At 38.4% G+C, this 19,466-nt stretch overlaps 1 protein-coding gene across 1 annotated transcript in view; it reads right to left on the reverse strand.

Moving 5' to 3' along the window:
- Positions 1 to 19,466, reverse strand: part of LOC134754963 (E3 ubiquitin-protein ligase UBR5) — a 149,900-nt gene that overhangs the window by 119,431 nt on the left and 11,003 nt on the right. The window contains exons 2-6 of the mRNA XM_063691457.1: positions 15,983 to 16,332; positions 14,232 to 14,386; positions 11,848 to 12,071; positions 8,865 to 9,031; positions 7,225 to 7,415 (exon numbers count right to left, since the gene is read on the reverse strand). Of these exons, the coding sequence (XP_063547527.1) occupies positions 7,225 to 7,415; positions 8,865 to 9,031; positions 11,848 to 12,071; positions 14,232 to 14,386; positions 15,983 to 16,332 (1,087 nt within the window). The remainder of the gene's footprint in view (positions 1 to 7,224; positions 7,416 to 8,864; positions 9,032 to 11,847; positions 12,072 to 14,231; positions 14,387 to 15,982; positions 16,333 to 19,466) is intronic.

Here is a 19,466-nt window from a genome sequence, read left to right on the forward strand (position 1 = left end):
CGTTAATTAGTAATTAATGAAATATTGAATTTTTTTTAATTCGAAAAACTTTTTTGTAATGTTCAAGATATTTTGTAAAAACCAGATTTAAAAAAATTAGAAAATTTTCAATATTTCGTTAATTACTAATTAACGGTTGACTTTATCGATACAATATATAGAACAACATTTCAAGCCCACATATAGGGGTATGATTTAATTTTTTTTAATGAAATCGGATAAATATTTCTCGAGTTTTAGTTGATTTTTTAAAACTCAATATCCGCCATCTTGGATTGGCGGCCATTTTGTTTAGCTACCATTTTGAGATGGCAATCATGGTTTTTTAACATCATAATAAACCTATCTAACTGCTGTGAAAAGGAAATTTGGTACCCCTTGGCTGGCCCATGGACTAGTACCGAGTATGAAGGTATCGCGGGCTGCGGCAGCTCGCGTATCTGTATACTTTTGGTTTGTTTACCTATATGATTCTACTAGTTGAAAGTATTATTTTTTTGTCTCGTAGAAAAAGTATTATATACAATAGTGATATAATCAAGCTTTTCAATCTCTCTATTATATCACGATTAGTATTATGCAACTAATACATAATGAGAGGCCTTAAAACACAAGTGTGGTTTTATGAAACGAGCGTAAGCGAGTTTCATAATAGAATCACACGAGTCAATCAATCAATCAATCAATCAAGACTCAAGGCGGTTTGTTTACAGAGGACCTACCGGGAAACGCGAATCCGAAACTTCGCTAACTGCCTCTTTATCGCTCGAATATGCAAGAGTGACAGAGTAACGGCTTTCATAACGAATGTCACTGTGACAATGTATGAAATGGCACAAAAATATTCCTTGGCAAATTCCTTGATGTATGTAGCATGTAGTAAAGACCACACAAAAGCAAGATTGTATGCCTTAAAGGCTCGCGGGGCTGTAGGCTGAGACTACCTGTAGCCGTTGGTACAGTCGGCAGCAATAGTTGCTAAGCGGGCGAGGTGTTTAAAATTATCTTGATGCGACTTTATTGTTAAGATAATAAGAGCGCGTCAAGGTAAATTTGAACACCTCGCCCGCTTAGCAACTTCTGCTGCTGACTGCATCAAGAGTTGACACTTTTACGTTAGCTACTGCGTAAACTCGATTGCAGTCCATCTCGCTCGCACTTATGTTTTGGTGCGATAGAGAGAATGCGATCGAGTTCACGCAGTCGCTAACGTAAATGTCAAAAGCCTATTATGATTTAATTATAAGTAGCGAGGGGCGCATATAATTACAATATGAATGAATGGCATTGCGTCAAACATATCCGTATCTGTGAGTCATCAATAGAACTAGCAATCGCGTAGTACGAGGGCTGATAGAAAAGTTCGCGACCTAAGTATGAAAAAAAAATCACAGTTTCATAGTTTTATTTCATGTGTAACTATCGCGCTAACCGAAGACAATATTATGAAAAAAAAATTCAAAGATTTTTTAAATATTTTTTATTACTCTATGTAGTCTTCGGTTAGTTACATCTGAGTTCCAAGAACATTACAGTATTTTTTAAGATTTTTCCCTCTAAGCCTTCAAAATACATGGCCAAACCTTCCACCGCAGCCTGGACCTCGACGTCATGTGAAAATTTCTTACCACTCATGTTATTTTTTATTAGAAATACTACCCTCTACTATTGTAGGGAACATGTAATAGTCCGGTGGTGCTAAATCGAGTGAATGGGGTGGGTGGTGCAATATTTGAAACCCACAGAGTTGTGAATATCCGCCATCGATTTTTGTGTCGTCTGAACACGTGCATAATCCTAGTGAAAGAGAATTTCCTTTGTCAATAGTCCAGGGTTTTCTACCTTCAATCCTCGCGTAAACGGCGTAAGAGTTTGCAATAATAGTCTGAGTTTATAATGACGTCCTTCTCAGAATAGTCAACCACTATTACTGCTTTTGCATCCCAAAAAACTGACGCGCTGATGTTATTGGCCGACAAAATCGCCATGCCTTTTTTAAAGGCTGAGATACATCATGAACCCACTCGTTCGATTACTGTTTGGCCTCTGGCGTGTAGTAGTGGAATCACGTCTCTTCCAGTTACAAATCTTGTCAAAAAATATTGAGGATCTGCTTCATACAGGTCTAGGTTATGAAGATATTTACGAGGGGAGTTCAATAAAAAGTGAGAATGAGTATGTTATAAACAACTTTTATTAAATGTCATTTTATTTTTCGACGGAACAGCACAACTTTCGAGAGTTTACCTCGCCGTTTTTCGTGGATCTCATTGCGCAATGTTGCTATTTGTTTGGCATATGAAGCGCCCGTAATAGTAGCTCCATGCTCGAGATACTCAATCATTAATCTACCCCTTTACCATCTCAAAAAACAGAGCCCATGACCTTACCGGCAGATGGGCCCACCTTGAATTTCTTCGGAGTTGGAGATGATGGCCTTTTCCATGTCATAGACTGCAGTTTCGTTTCAGGGTCGTAATGATGGAGCCATGTTTCGTCCATTGTTATAAATCGCGCCAAAAAAAGCTCCCGGGGTTGCTGTATTAGGTCCAAAGCTTCTTAACACATCAAGACTCTAGTTTGTTTTTGCGTGTCAGTAAGCATTCTTGGTACCCAACGCGCAGATACCTTTTTCATACCCAAGCGTTGATGTAAAATATTATGCACGCACCCCGTTGAAATCTTTACATTTTCAGCAATAAAACAAACCGTGACACGACGATCCGCTTTAACTATGTTTTCGACTTTTTTCACAATTGCATCAGTTACTGCTGTAGTAGGGCGTCCGGAGCGGGCGTCGTCCATGTTCGATGTTCTTCCACGTCTAAATTTGGCGCAACAACGTGCGACTGTCGAATACGGAGGGGCATTAGACCCTAAAGTGTCCCGCAAATCTAAATTAACTTGGTCCGTAGAAAAAAAATTCAAACACAAGTATTTGATAACGGCGCGTAGTTCAATTATCTCCATATTCGCTAACGTACTCAATAGCATTGCAAAGAAATGACCGTATTTGTTTTATAAACAAAAGACAGTTCGTTTTTTTTTTCATAGCAATCAGCTAGATATTATAGATATATAATATATATTACATATTATTATCATTATCATTATTATATAGCTTTACCGGCCAGTATTTAATTTCCTAATATTGAAAGAGTTTGCATCTCATTCTCACTTTATATTGAACGCCCCTCGTAATTACAGCTGTTAGCTAAAGCTGTTCCAATTTCTCCATTATCAAGATTGTCTAAACGTAACTTTAGATCGGCCGTAATCCATACTGATATTATAAATGCGAAAGTCTGTCTGTCTGTATTTCTGTCTGTGTGTTCCCTCTTCACGCTTAAACCGCTGAACCGATTTAGATGAAATTTGGCATAGAGATAGGTTGAGTCCCTGAGAAGGACATAGGCCAGTTTTTATACCGAAAATCATCGCTTAAGAAAGTAAAAAGCGAGGTGGAAATGAGATAATTAACGAAGTGCCTGCTAATTTGTATGCATAATATGCTCAAATTTAGATTGCTATGAGAATTTTTCCAGGCGCTATTCTTACTCTAGCTGCGGTTACTAAGTCCACGCAGACGAAGTCGCGGGCAAAAGCTAGTTTTTTATATAAATAATGACGCTAACTGAAAAATCGCAGGATGACAGCTAAATAATGACAGTTGAAAATGGCATGAGACGAAAGTTTAAATAAATTTTTTTTATTGGCCAGGCCGCGAACTTTTCAATCAGCCCTCGTACTAATATGAAAATAATAAAATTCACTCTTTTTTTGTATAGTAGCACAATCGGATTAGGACTAACCTAAAAATCTCTTCCAAAGTTATGAAATTTGGTATGTATGTTAATTAAAGGTCTCTTTTTCATGTCCACACTACAACATACATAACAAATTTCATAACTTTGGAAGAGATTTCGAGGTTAGTCCTAATCCGATTGTGCTAAGGATGAAAGAGACATGTTATTATTTTGAAAAAGGGTTATTTTACTTCGTAATATAATAATTATAAAATTAACATTTTTACATTGTTTTATTACTTCTTTCATTTTAAAATTTAAGTACTATATGCACGTCCATGTCTACATTATGAGATCTTTTGACGGCTAAACTACAGAACCGATTTTGATGTAATTCAGCATGTGAAAAGCTTAAGCCCTAAACAAGAATCCCATTAAAAACATTACATGTAAAAAGATGCCAGTCTCGCAACGCAATACTTCTACTACAAAAAAGGTTTAGAGATGTAATGTGATACCAAGTCGGTTATTTTAGTCAGTGCCAGGGGGTGTTAAAACCGCATCAATATTAGATATCTTTAATTATTAATACGTATAAAGACTTGGCCATCGCACGGCTGCATAATGAAATAAGGATCATCGTCAACTATTAAAAATAATTCTAATTGAACATAACGCTAGCGTTAATCACATGCAGCTTACACATATTTAGGAGTACGGTACGAGTAAAGCATTATGTGCGATTGCCAAGTCATTATATGTATTAAAAATCAAAGATATCTAATATTGATGCGGTTTTAACACCCCCTGGCACTGACTAAAATAACCGACTTGGTATCACATTACATCTCTAAAACTTTTTTGTAGTAGAAGTATTGCGTTGCGAGACTGGCATCTTTTTACATGTAATGTTTTTGATGGGATCTCATCTCATTTTGTAAGCAGTCCTTCTCTTCGGGTACTAGGTACTTCTTATACGTCAGCTACCAGTTTTCTCAAAGCTCATACTCATACCCGTCCCACACTATACCCATACTGTCTCGTACTCATACTCATGGCCATACCAAGCTATACTTGTATTTATACAATACTCATACCCAAGTCCCCATCCTACACCATACCCGCATATGAGTGCCATATGGATCAGAGTGTTGGGCCCTAAAGGTGAAGGATGAAAAGAGATTGCATGTAGCGGAGATGAGAATGTTAAGGTGGATGTGTGGCGTGACGAGAATGGATAGGATAAGGAATGAGTATATAAGAGGAAGCCTGAAAGTTGCACCCATAACAGAAAAAGTAAGGGCAAATCGCCTAGCATGGTACGGGCATGTGATGCGGAGGGATGAAAGTCATGTTACGAGAAAGGTATTAAGAATGAATGTGGAGGGAAGTACGAGGAGAGGAAAACCGAGGAAAAGGTGGATGGACTGTGTGAAAGATGATATGAAACTAACGCAAGTGAATGATGAGATAACGGGTGACAGAGATGTATGGAAGAAAAAGACATGCTGCGCCGACCCCAAGCGAATGGGACAAGGGCAAGCGAATGATGATGTATGCCGTATGGTATGAACCTATACCATATTCATATCCTTACCATACTCATACTGAAATAGTTATTTTCGATACAAGTGCGGAAAAGAGGAAATTCGAAATGAGTGGCGATAAATTAAAACACGACCGCAGGGAGTGTTTTAAATCGACACGAGTTGCGAATTACCTATTCGCACGTGTATCGAACAACGTTTTACAGTACATATGGCCCTTTAAACTTTCGACATATGCACGAAAAGTGCTCTTTTTCGCACTAGTGCGAGAAAGTAGCACCATATGTACTGTAAACATATTTATATTTATACCTACTCACTTCGTACCGTCGTCATCGTCTTAGACCTTTACTTTACCTACTATTTGTTGGAACTGCAAAAGTAACTTTGTAATAGCATATATTCCTATGGGACTACAAACTTACTTATGCAGTTCCTGAATCTTTAAAACGTGACTGATATTGCAATATTTTTAGGTTTTTTTATGGCTTGTTAAGCAAACAGCTACTTATGTTTAAAATTTGAAGCTTGTTGGTTGGCTAGAAGTACCTTAGAATTATGATGATCGGTGAGTGAGTGAGTCAGTGACAAAAGTAAGGAACTTTGACGTGCACTAATTCTTAAACTACAAGTTCAAATTGAATGTTCTTGGGAATATATGTCACTGAAAATTCAGGGCTCTAGCTTTAGCCACCACAAAATTACAGGACGTCGAAAATGGCCTGAATGGCTTCGAGAAAAGGATGGTACGGCCGGCCGTGCCTCTTTGTTTTGCTCGACTTGGCGGGGGCACTGCCGTGCCCCCAGGTAGCCATTTATTTTTGGAAAAGGGAGCGGAGCAATGGCGGAGCTGGCATAGCTGGAATTGTGTAAATATTTTATTTTACTTAGGGTGGTATAATATATGTCCAATGTGCATTTGATCAAAGAAATTGGGTAACTTCATCAAATTTACTAGAAACACCGACATTTGATCAAATATTACGAATGACATTTAATTCAAAATGGCTAAGCAAATAGTATAAAAACTTGAACCAAGATATTGGATAAGTGGAATGGGCCTAAATCCTTCAAATAAATGTGTGTTCAAATATTGGATATGGAAATTGGACAGTTGGAATACCACCCTTACACAATGAAATATGATTTACTGTTTAACCCTTTACCAGGCTGACAGTTCAAAAATGACAATCGAATGTCTGTCTTACTCATCGAAATTAGAACACATGTTTGAAGTGTTATGTGGGAAATATATATCTCTTAGCCTGGTAAAGGGTGTAAAAGGGTAACCCTTTGACTGGCAAACACGTCAACTGACACGCGCGGCTACACCCCAATGCCAACCTCGTGCGTGCATTCCGAGTATTCGAGTATCCGACTCCAACACGCATACCACACACGACACGACACGACAGGCGTGTCGTTCAAAGCGTTAACAATAAATTACATCAAAATTAATATGTGCTCGCTATTAGTGCAAGTGGCTCGCTAAGCAAATATTTTTTTTAACAAAATTGACTTGGGGACAAATAGACATTGTTTACACTGATATAAAATTACAGAAAAAAAGTCAACATCCATTTTTTACATAGAATAAAGGATGTTTTTTATCAAAATCAAATTCTTTCGCTATGCTCAATTACTGAATAATTCAATAGGGCTCACAATAAAACAATAAAAATAGTAGTTATAACTTTCTCCTTAACAGCTAAAAATTAATTTGGGTTTTCGTATAGGTATATCAGGAATACAAAATATTACTTATTCGCGTCAGAAACCTTCAACCTACTATACATTTGTCTCTGTCTATCAATGTCTGTTGTTAATACGATCCTATGACATAAAGCAACATTTCGAAATTGACCTTATGGACAACAGCCAGACAAATACCTTATGGCTAACACAGTTAGATAATAAGTAATTAGACTTACGTCTGTGCGCTGGTAGGGGTGTGCGTCAGCCCAGCGCCACTGGTGGAGTTGGCCCTGCGTGGAGATGGCCACGAGCTCGCTGTACGTCGCGGCTATGTGCGTGAATCGGATGTTGCTGTCCCAATATTCTAACTCCTCGGACACCCAAAGCGGAGACGCAGCCATAGCAGAATCTTTTTTCTTGCTTTCGGCTAAAAAAGTATTAAAACAATGAAGTTGGATTTTTCATCAGCCTAAATGCATTTTTACCACATTTTATTTCAATGAGGGCTACCGCGTTTAATTTCGCCGCTAGGGGCGCTAGCACAGTATTACAATATTCCCTACAGTAGCGCGACGAATGTACTTACGCAGAGCAACGGAGGGGAACTCGCGGGGAGGCGGGCGGCGCGGGCTGCGTACCACAAACACGCTTAGTTTGTGGTACCGAGCGCGAAGGGCAGACGCGGGTGTTTTTGCTTCAATTATCATTACTACATAATTATTAGTAATAATTATACATATTCTATAATGGTGGGCACAAATTCGACATCGAAATCCCAGAAGGATTTAAAGTTTCATAGATTTCCCCGCGACGAAACGTAGGTTTTTTTATTTGTGTACTTATAAGTTGGAACTAAATACCAAAACACCATCTAGTAATCTAGTAATTACCTACTACATTACTATGCGAATACATTATATGTATAGTTAAATTTTATAATATAATAGAAAATTAAAAACATCCAAAAATATAGTGTCACGTAAATATGTGCAACATATGTAAATATATATTTATGAATAAATAATTATATTACATTTGTAATAATCACAATTATATTGAATTTACATATGAATAAATGATTAATTGATTACATTAGAATAGTAATAATCACAATTGTTTTATTTCCCATTTTGTGACAACCCTAGCATATTTGCATGTGACAGCGTAAGTACCTACACTAGCGGCGGCATCGCGCGACATCAAAGGCGTTGCGCTACTGTAGGGAATAATAATTGTAATACTGTGGCGCTAGTATAGATGGAGGTCTTTCAAAATGTCAAATGCATAGAAGTTTTGGGGGTTTCATTTCAAGCTTTTTTATCGGGAATTTTCACTCGTTATTCATAATTGTGGTAAATCTTTGTCCATCTTTGATTAATCACGGTAAACAATAGATATAGCTCAATAAATGTTAGTGGTTTGATAAAAGTGCCAACTAAAATACATGCAAAATTAAACAGGTTGAAAGAATGGCACATTTAGACGTAAAGATACTTTTGTGTATTGAATATTGAATATTGAACGTATTGAATATTGTCTTCGGTTACCGCGATAATTACTCATGAAATAAAACTATGAAAACGGATTATATCGCGTTATCGCGCGTTTTATTTTAGAACGTATTGATTTTATAAAAATAAGCATACAAGAATTTTGAGATCTGTTTTTCACCAACTGGTGAGCACAAAAACGATAGCCCTCATTAGGTTGCTTTCAAATATAAAGGCCATTAGAGAACTTTCTACTTTTATTGGAAGCATACACCCCTTTCTACTTTTATTGGAAGCATACACCCAAAAATGTTAACAAGTTTAGTTAAACAATTGAACCTGGACGGGATCGCAATAAAATAATGATTAATAAATCAAATGATTACTGTTGTCCTTATCCCAGGAGGTGTCACGAAGCGCCGACTCGAGCCACCTGCGCGGCCCGAAGTACTGGCGGTCGCGCCACCGACTGAACTCTGATGGTCGCTCCTGCGTCGAGCCGCTGCTCTCGCGGTTCGCCGTCCCGCGCCCGCTGTTGTTACCACCACTGCGACTGCATTTTAAACATTTTATACTAGCTGTTACCCGCGACTTCGTACGCGTGGATTTGTATGTTGGTGGTTATATATTTTACACGAACTTAAGGTAGAAGAGCCGGCAGTAAAATTTCGAACCAACTTGATACCGCGATGAGATACACAATGGTTTCCCATAAAAGTGATGCTAAGTCCGAATTTGATAGTCTGCCACGGCGGAACTTGCCGAAAGTACAAAAAAGATAGCCACTTCCGGTGCGAAAAAGGGGGGGACAATTAACCCATCTGATACCGAAATAATAGTTATGGCATCAGTTAGAAATTTACTGGTAGATACAGAAAAGCGAAATCTGCCAGTATTTTTCTTGCCGGAAGTGCTTGGCAGACGCTCTCAAAGGTGACCATCGGGACCCCTAAATAAACCCATCTGATACCAGCATGAAACCAATTTCAGTCGGTAGGTATGAACCTTCACTTCAGGAATATATAAGTCTGCCAAGGCGTTTTCTGCCGAAACACCTTGACATACGGGATTATGTAAGCAACATCCGTGGTACCCGTATTTTGGAATTGTACATATTACGGACATTTCAAATACTGCAGGCTTATTAATTTATTACCTATTTATTACACCTTAACATTTTGGTGGACATTTTACTTAGAATGGAAACCTAAACTTATAAGAAGCAAACAGACAACCACCTTTTTGCAGCACCTTGAATGTACTCATTACGGATGCAGGAAATTTCCCGATGACTTACATCCCCTTTTTAACCCTCTTAGGGGTTGAATTTTTAAGAACGTAGAAATAACTTTTTTGGAATCTTATACAATGCCTTTCTAAGAAGTTTCAAAGCATTTGTAATAGATTCACTTTCAACCCCTTTTTAACCCTTTTAGGGGATGAATATTTTAAACCGCTTCAATTACTTTTCTTGTATTCTAATAATATGCCTTTATACAAAGATTCAAGTCCCGCACTCAAAAAAATATTTGATCTCCATACAAACTTTCAACCTCATTTTTACCACCTTGGGGGATGAATTTTCAATAATGCTGAAATAAGTTTTTTTCTCTTTTAATTATATATCTTTCTATGAAGTTTCAAGTACCTAGCTTAAAAAAAATTAGGACCACGACAAACTTTCAACTTTTTTTTAACCACTTTAGGGGATGAATTTTTAAAAACGCTGAAATCACTTTTCTTGTATTCTAATAACATGCCTTTATGCAAAGATTCAAGTCGCGCACTTAAAAAAATGTTTGACCTCCATACAATCTTTCTACCCCTTTTTCACCACCTTAAGGGATGAATTTTCAAAAACGCTGAAATTAGCTTTCTTCTCTTTTAAAGAAATACCTTTTCACGAAGTTTCAAACTCTTAGCTTAAAATATAATTTGTACCCTATACAAACTTTCAACCCCTCTTTTTAACCCTTTTAAGGAATGAATTTTTAAAAACGCTGAAATTACTTTTCATATATTCTAATAATATGCCTTTAAAGATTCAAGTCCCACGCTCACAAAAATATTTGATCTCCATACAAAGTTCATCCCCTTATTCACCACCTTGGGGGATGAATTTTTAAAAACGCTGAAATGAGTTTCCTTGTTTTTTTTTATTATAATTAATAAACATTTATATTATAAAATTTGAACCCCAAGACAAACTTTCATCCCCTTTTTAACCCCCTTAGGGGTTGAATTTCCAAAAACGTCAATATTACTTTTTTTTTGTAATCAGCTATTATGCCTTTCTAGGAAGTTTCAAAGTATTTGTAATGGATTCAAACTTTCAACCCTTTTTAAACCCATTTAGGGGTTGAATTTTTAAAAACGCTGAAATTACTTTTCTTGTATTTTAATAATATGCCTTTATACGAAGTTTCAAGTCCCGCACTAAAAAAAAAATTATGATCTCCATACAAACTTTCAACCCCTTTTTCACCACCTTAGGGGATGAATTTTGAAAAACCCCTTCTTAATGGATACTAACGTCATAAAAGCTACCTATTGTAAAAAAATCAGGTCTCTAGGTCCAACGGTTTGGGCTGGGCGTTGATTTAAGTGAGTCAGTCAGTCAGGACTTTTACGTTTATATATATAGATTAAAGTTGTCAAATAGCTGATAAGGGAGTCCCTACTTAGGACCGGTCGCACCAAACACAAATTGACGACTGATCAACATTACATATGGTGCTATGAAACTTACTATACAATTTAAACTAGTGAACGTTTTAGTGGTGACTGGTGACAGGCGGTTTGGTGCAACCAACCCTTATTGACGCGAAGTCGTATGCCGTCGGTCAAAAAGAGCTTTATCACGAGTCAATGCATTACGACCGAACAGTCGTCGCTTTTTTAGGGTTCCGTACCCAAAGGGTAAAAACGGGGCCCTATTACTAAGACTCCTCTGTCTGTCTGTCTGTCACCAGGCTGTATCTCATGAACCGTGACAGCTAGACAGACAGGTAATTCGAATCGGGGCGGGGCGGTGCGTGGCCGTTCTGTATGGTAATAACTATTACTTATTCTGTGACAGTAGTTAGTATAGGAGTTCCATACTACTGTGAAACTGGGGCGCTCCAGGGGTTAATACTGTGGGGACTCCCTTCCCGATGCATCTACACTATAATATATATCTAAGGTAAACTCAAAAGTAAAATTATGTGCAAAATAATAAGACTGACATTTTATAAACAACGGGATTGGCGTAAGCATGAGCGTGCCAATAGATCGGGTCGTGAGGTAGGTTTAACAACTTACAGGCAGGAGGTGACGGAGAGAGAGAGAGAGAGAGAGAGGAAGGAGAGCAGAGCGTGGCGGGTGTACCTTCTGATAGCCGCGTACCCGAAGATGTCCTCGGAGAACATCGCGTCGGCGTCGATGATGACGGAGTTGTCCTGCTGCGCCGCGTGGAAGCCGCCGTCCAGCAGCGAGATGAGGTCCTCGGGGACGTAGCCGTCGCCGCCCTCGCCGCTCTCCGGTTCCTCGCCCTCCTCGTCGTCGCGAGACAATAGGTTGTTCACCGCCAAGTTCACGTCAAGGTTTGTACGCTGAAACAATAGCAATATCATAGTATGTTTTGGCCATATCAAGCGCTGCGATCGTTTTGGTTTCCCCCACCACCCGCTTTGTACTTTGTACTGTAGTTTTTCAAATATTTGTATAATAGTGAGTATTTACTGCGAAATGAACACGAATTAATAAACTAGTGGATGTGAAATGACTCCTATTTAGTATGAAAACCAGTGTCGCTAAACTCACACATTCATAGCCACGTTAAAATACGTCACACACTTACAAAATTGCTCTGACTCGTAGCAACTTTCCATACCAAAAGGTTATTACCGGTGGACATTTCTCGAACGAATATCAACTGTAGGCTACATGAGTGACGGTTTAAAATATAATGTCAAAGCTATATGACATACGACTCTTTCATTATCTCATTCATCTCACAAAAGCTCGCTCAACGTTCACCTAATACAACTACTTGACACCAGATGGCGTTATTTTATATATTAAAATCACTTACTTATTACAGGCGAGAAAAGGGCTAAAAAACCAGTATAAGTAAGGTCTAATTACGCATGGTTTGTTACGGATCTCACGGTCACGTTACACTGGTCTTTTCGAGATCTCTACACGCCTGCGAGTAGCTAACCGTTGGAACTTCTTTCCATTCGACGATATAGGGAGGGGACAGTGTAATCGGAGTGTTTTATCGATATTTGTGTGTTCAGTTAGGTATTTATATTAAATTTAGTGATAATCGTGATTGTATGAAAAATAATATGTAGTACAGTACAACAAATATCTAACTAGAAATTTGTTTCTTATTAATTGACCAACTAGGTTGTTAATGTGAACATTAAATATATCTTAAAGTCGAACAGATAAAATCATAGTTCTTTAAAGGTCTATTAACTCGGTATTGCTGTTATTTTGTAATCACAAATCTGCAATTACTTACATACGTAAGTATTCGTCTTTAACAATTTATTTACTTGTAGCAGCATTTAAGGCCAATCTAAACGGGACAACCTGATTAAATTGTCAAATTAATTGTATGGTGTGGAAGCATACATGAAACTGGCTCATCGATCCCGCTTGATTTGATTGTAAGATTGTGACCTATCAAATCAGAAAGGGGGGCGGCAAAATTCCAATATTTGACGCTAGTTTGCGTGGTACGGAACACTTTTTATTAATTTAGTGAGCCCGAATGTCACTAATAATTACTAAATTAGTAACTAAGTTTTAGGCGTGTGGACGCTAGCTGAGATGTATGGCAATTTTATCCCCAGAAATATTTTTGCGGAAACTAATTTTCTTGCCCAGTAGCATTGATCCATTTATTTTTAAATCGGCATCTTGTGGTAACCGACAATAATTAATAATAAACAAATAGAAAATATAAGACGTTTATTCATGGCACATTGCATGCATTGTACGCATAAGTGCATTAAGTACCTAGTCTAATTATATAAACGATGAAAATATGATGAGTGTAAAAAACAAAAACGTATGTAAAAGAATACGAAGGTTTGAAAGGTTGCCATGAAATGACCCCGACTTAACTTAGTGCTTGATGACCAGAGCTGCCATATTTACTAAGACATTGATTATCCCAAATAATAATTAGAAACGTGTCTAAAATAATAATTTATTACCGAACCAAACATCAAACTTGAAATATCGTAACTTTAACTTTATCGATATAAATATCGACATTGCGCAGCATCTGAGTAGCGAAGTTATTTGACATTTAGGATAGCGAATATTCCAGATAAACGTAAAGAATAGTGACAAAGGATTGTGAACTCTAAGTTCTAACTGATAAAATATAGATTTACTTAACGAACATTCGTAAATAATGCAAAATATACAGATTTTTCGTATTTATCGGATTATATTTAAATAAATAACCACCGGTGATAGGAAATACCTCCACGTGAAAGATTTTTTAAACCGCTGTGATTTCTGCAGCTTAATACTGCACAATACGGCATTTTAAATTTAATTATCAATTTTTGTTAGACGAGCGTACGTAAGACGTGAATGTCATTCGAGCATGAAGTTTACACAACAACTGAGCATAGTCTGTGCATAAAGTGAGTCGGTCGCTACTAACTGTCGGATAGACGGGAACGCCCACTTGCCATCTCCATCCTACTCCGTGGAAATGAAGTATGTACAAACAGTAGACTCACCTGTAATTCTCTAACTATAAGGTTTCGGCTCTTGCCCTGCAGGACCACCTGCGCCTGCGTGACCAGGTCCTCGGGCACGAAAGGCGCGGGCACGGACACCACGCGGCCGGAGCCGGACGCGCCGATAATAACGCCCGCGGCGCGGCTCGTAGACCCTGTTCCAAACAGTTTTAACACATGATCATAATGATAACCAATAAAAAATACTAACGTTTATAATTATTGCATATAAAAAAATCCCTGAGTAAATAGTCGGTTTGAATATTTATTAGTATTTTATACAATCGTGATATAATAGATAGCTTTTCAGCCGAGTACCGTGTCTAAGCAACGAAGCTTGCCGAGTTGCTTAAGTAAGGTACGAGATTGAACGACGACTATTACCGATATACGACTTATTGCCGATATGCATTTGGAGGCGATAATGTCACTCCCTGTTATTGTGAATTTGAAAAATGAACTGCAACCATTCTTAAATACTTTTAATGAACATTTAGCTGCGCTTCAAGCCTTGAAGTTTAAACCTGACGAATGGTCGTTTATACTCCTCCATGTGTTATCAAAAAAGCTGCCTATTGATGTGCGCAGTAAATTTGAAGTTTGACTGGTTCAGATATTCCTAAATATTCTGAACTTATTGCTTTCTTGGAATGTCAATGTAAGGCATTAGAAATGTCTATTGCGTTGAAGGCAACTGTTAGCGGGTCAAATAAACAAGCTGTGATGAAACCTCTGCCTAATCGCAATGCCAAAATGGTAATGCATGTCCAAGAAGGCAATAAGGAAATAAATTGTCGCTATTGTAATTTGGATCATTACATGTATATGTGCAATAAATTCAAGACTTTGAATATTGACCAGTGTAAAGATTTTCTGAAATCTAAAAATTTGTGTTTTAATTGTTTTGGTACTCATAAGTATCATGAATGTAGTTCTCACGTAGACAAATTACTAAATTACTTCCGTAAGAATAATGCAACACATGCAGTCACTTTCAACAAAATATCCACGTAACGAGGACAGACAATTACTTTAAGACTTTAAAGTACGACAAATGCAATCTTGCAGAAATAAATGTACCGTGTACAGGCAGTAACTTACTTAGAAATTAATTACGACAAATATCCAAACTTGCAGAAAAATGACTTGTCAATAAATGGCCGACCGCACGAAATGAAAATGTCCGGTTCTACTAAATGAATGTTAAAGAATCCGGCTCGAAGGACCAAATTTTATGTTAGGAACAGAATGTAAAATGGGCTCGAAAATTAGGGTTTTAAGAGACAGTACCTTGTCGTGAGAGAAAATAACCTGGTAATCCCTCGTGGGCGGGCCCGCTTTCTTCTTTCTTCTTTTGTGTTCTTCTTTTCTTTGTCTCAGTTTATGTCTGTCACTGTCCACTTATGAAAATATGGAATGCTTAAGGCAGAAACAGCTGATATCTTTAATTTAAATGAATTCAACGCGGAGGCGCGTTCAGGCGGCCATTATGGTAATTGTCGAAGTGAAGTTTTTATCTAAAGGTGACTGAATGGAGTTTGAATGACGGATATCCGGTAGAATGAAAAGAATGTAAATTTGACATACAATGTTGCTATATGAAAGAACATATTCCTAAACACCGATGGCCCTTAAAAATTAAAAAAATAAATTACTGTGCCATTCAGATCCCTTAAATGTACTTAGTACGATACCCTGAAATTTAAAATAATACACCGTGTATACACAGCTGTTAACTATTAGGTTCATACCTTGCGAGCTTGTGGCCGTGCGAATGGAATTCCTCATAATACGTGCTCTGGTCCGAGGCTGCTGCCTTGATCCGCAACCACCACCGCTGCCACTTTGCTTCCCCCCACTCGTCCCGCCGCCCCCGCTGCCTCCGCCTCCATTTCCGCCGCTCTTGCTAGCGTCAGTTTTGCTCAAGTCCAATCGGTCAGGTATAATAGAAAATGCAGCTCGGCAAATGGTTCCGTCTTCGAGCAGGCAGGCGATGTGGGCCGGTCCCGCGGCCACGGCGCGCACGCCGCGCAGCGAGCTCAGGGCCGAGGAGCCGGCGCCGGTCCCGTACCGATTCCATCGCTCTGCTACTTCTTTAAGTCTGTAATCAGAATTTTTTATTTAATTTGAATGTTCATACGAGGGCCGTTAGATAAGTCTTTTTTTCTACTCGTCGACTATAATCTGCTGCTACTTTTTTAAGTCTGTAATCAGAATTTTTTATTGAATTTGAATGTTCATACGAGGGCCGTTAGATAAGTCTTTTTTTCTACTCGTCGACTATAATCTGTGTATTTCTTCATATGCAACACTACAACCTTACTCTTTTCAACATTGGATAGTCTATGGCACTTCAGACTCAAGCATAAGAATTTCATCGATACGGTTTAGTCAATTATAAAATTTTTGAAAATAGAGTTCATACATTTCGATAAAATATTTCTTGTTTAAGGATACTCGTTACAATGCAAATTACGAGGGGTGGCTGGAAAGTAATCTACCTAAGTATGAAGTAAAAAACTGCCGTGGCTAGTTTTTTTTATTTTTCTATAGTCTCCTGTAAGAGAAATGCACTTATTGAATTTGTCATAAAGTGACATTAGACCGTTAAAATAATATTCTTTTGTTTTGCTGTCAAAATGCTCGTTTACTGCAGACTTCATGTCTTCATCGGTCAAAAATCGCCGCCCTCTTAGGTCTTTTTTTAAAAGCATGAACAAAAAGTAGTCGCAGGGGGCTAAATCTGGGCTATAAGGTGGGTGATCCAGCTGGTCGTAGCCGTTTGCTTTCATAGCTGCCTTCACAACTTGAGCGGTGTGCACGGGGGCGTTGTCGTGCAATATAAGAATTCCTTTGGCAAGTTTGCCTCGTCGTGTCTGTTTTATTTTTTCTCGGAGCTGATATAATAAGTTTGCATAATATGTACCATTCATCGTAGTATTTTTTGGTAGATAATCTATTAATAAAATCCCCTCGGCATCCCAAAAAATTGTCGCCACCAGTTTGCCTGCTGACGGACGGACCTTAAACTTGCGAGGAGGCTTCTCACCCTTAAATATCCATTGCATGGACTCCTGTTTACTTTCAGGATCCCATTGGCGAATCCAGGTTTCGTCACAAGTCACTATTTTAGAAACAATTTCTTCCTCCATACCTTTGCTCATTTCTAAAAACGCGTTTCAGCACTCGACACGTCGCTCTTTATCAAACGGAGTCAGCGTTCTGGGCACCCATCGAGCACTGACCTTGGACATTCCCAAATGTTCGTGAATAATTTGGTGCACCCGTTCTTTACTAATGCCAATATCTCGTGCAATCTCCCACTGCTTAATACGGCGGTGTTCCATAATGAGTTTTTTGACACCGGCCACATTTTCACCAGTAACCGCTGAAACAGGCCTTCCGCAGCGATGATCGTCTTCAAGGCTCTCGCGGCCATTTTTAAATTGTTTCGACCAAAACTTTACGACAAATTCGGAAGGACATGAGTCACCGAACACCGCCAACATGCGTTCTCGGATGTGCGATGGAGTATTACCCTCCCGAGTGAGGAACTTAATAACCGCACGTTGCTCAATTTTTACCATTTTACTTTTTTCTTCCGACATATTCACCAATTAATGCTGCCAATTCAAAGCAAAACGTAATAAACAAATGAATGGCGGCAAATTTAAAAAAGGAATAAACAGACATTTGGAAAACATAGTGGCCAGTATGACTTTCCAATTGTAATAGACAAAGGAGATTACTTTCCAGCCACCCCTCGTAGCCTACTTAAACACGCTGCTGCGTCGCATATGCTTTGTGATTGGTTGGCCAACAAAAACATTTTATTTTATGTTGTAGTAGAAACAATTGCTTCATAAGTCAGAAACGCGCATGTGACACCCTTCATATAGCAACATACCCTACGAAAACCGCTTATCGTTGCTTTTTGTCTCCATAGGCTACGGTGGCCAAAATCGAAAAAAAAAACTGTCTTACAATTGAATTTAGCGAGGAGCAGGTACCAGGGCCTCATGAGTTACGAGGTGTCGTTGACTAACCCGCCGGGGGCGCCGGGCCCGGCGCCCGGGGCGCGTACATACGAGTATGAGGGCAATCGCGGGCTGCGACAGCTTACGTATCTTAGCTGTATACTTTTGGTTTATTTACCTATATGATTCTACTAGTTGAAAGTATTATTTTTTTTGTCTCGTAGAAAAGCATTGTATACAATAGTGATATAATCAATCAATAACTCAGCAAGCTTCCTTGCTTAAACACGGTACTCTACTGAAAAGCTCTCTATTATATATCACGATATTCACGATTGTATAAAATACTATTAAAAAACTGTTTATAAAACCTTTTGTCGGTAAATGGCATCAAGACTGGCTGGCACAATCTTTCAAACAAAATATGTCAAAAATTCAGCAAAAAAAATAAAAAAATTGTCACTTTAACCATTGCTTAACTGTGATCTAGGCATATTTTTTTAACAACTATGGAATAATCTGAATTTCATGCCGTTATTAAACACTTTTTTATGAAGGGTTGCAGTGCTGCCACAATAAAAGAACCGGCCAAGTGCGAGTCGGACTCGCGCACGAAGGGTTCCGTACCATTATGGAAAAAAGCAGCAAAAAAAATCACGTTTGTTGTATGGGAGCCTCATTTAAATATTTATATTATTTTGTTTTTAGTATTTGTTGTTATAGCGGCAACAGAAAAACATCATCTGTAAAAATTTTAACTGTCTAGCTATCACGGTTCATGAGATACAGCCTGGTGACAGACGGACAGCGGAGTCTTAGTAATAGGGTCCCGTTTTTACCCTTTGGGTACGGAACCCTAAAAACTGAACTTGATTCTGTTCACGGCACTAACGCACCAACTATTTATACTGGTTAAATGATTTTAAACGTGGTCGGTTAAGCACATCTCGGTCGGTCTCGGTCGGTACAACATGTCGCCAAAAGCGACTAAAAATTAGTGAGTAAAAACCGTACTGATCTAAATAGATCGTATAGACCTTCAAAATTACATCAACTCGGTAAACAAACCCGGTATCAATTCGGTGGAGTAAACTAAACAACCTTAATTTTAATATTTCAAAATGCGAAATGATGAGCTTTACTTGGTCGTCTGTACCGCTTCATCACAGATACACCTTGGGCGGAGACGTAATAACGTCACGCCACGGTTCGCGATCTAGGAGTTCTGTCCGACTCGCAACTTAATTTCCGAGACTTT

This window comes from Cydia strobilella, chromosome Z, assembly GCF_947568885.1.
Source record: "Cydia strobilella chromosome Z, ilCydStro3.1, whole genome shotgun sequence".
NCBI lineage: Eukaryota > Metazoa > Arthropoda > Insecta > Lepidoptera > Tortricidae > Cydia > Cydia strobilella.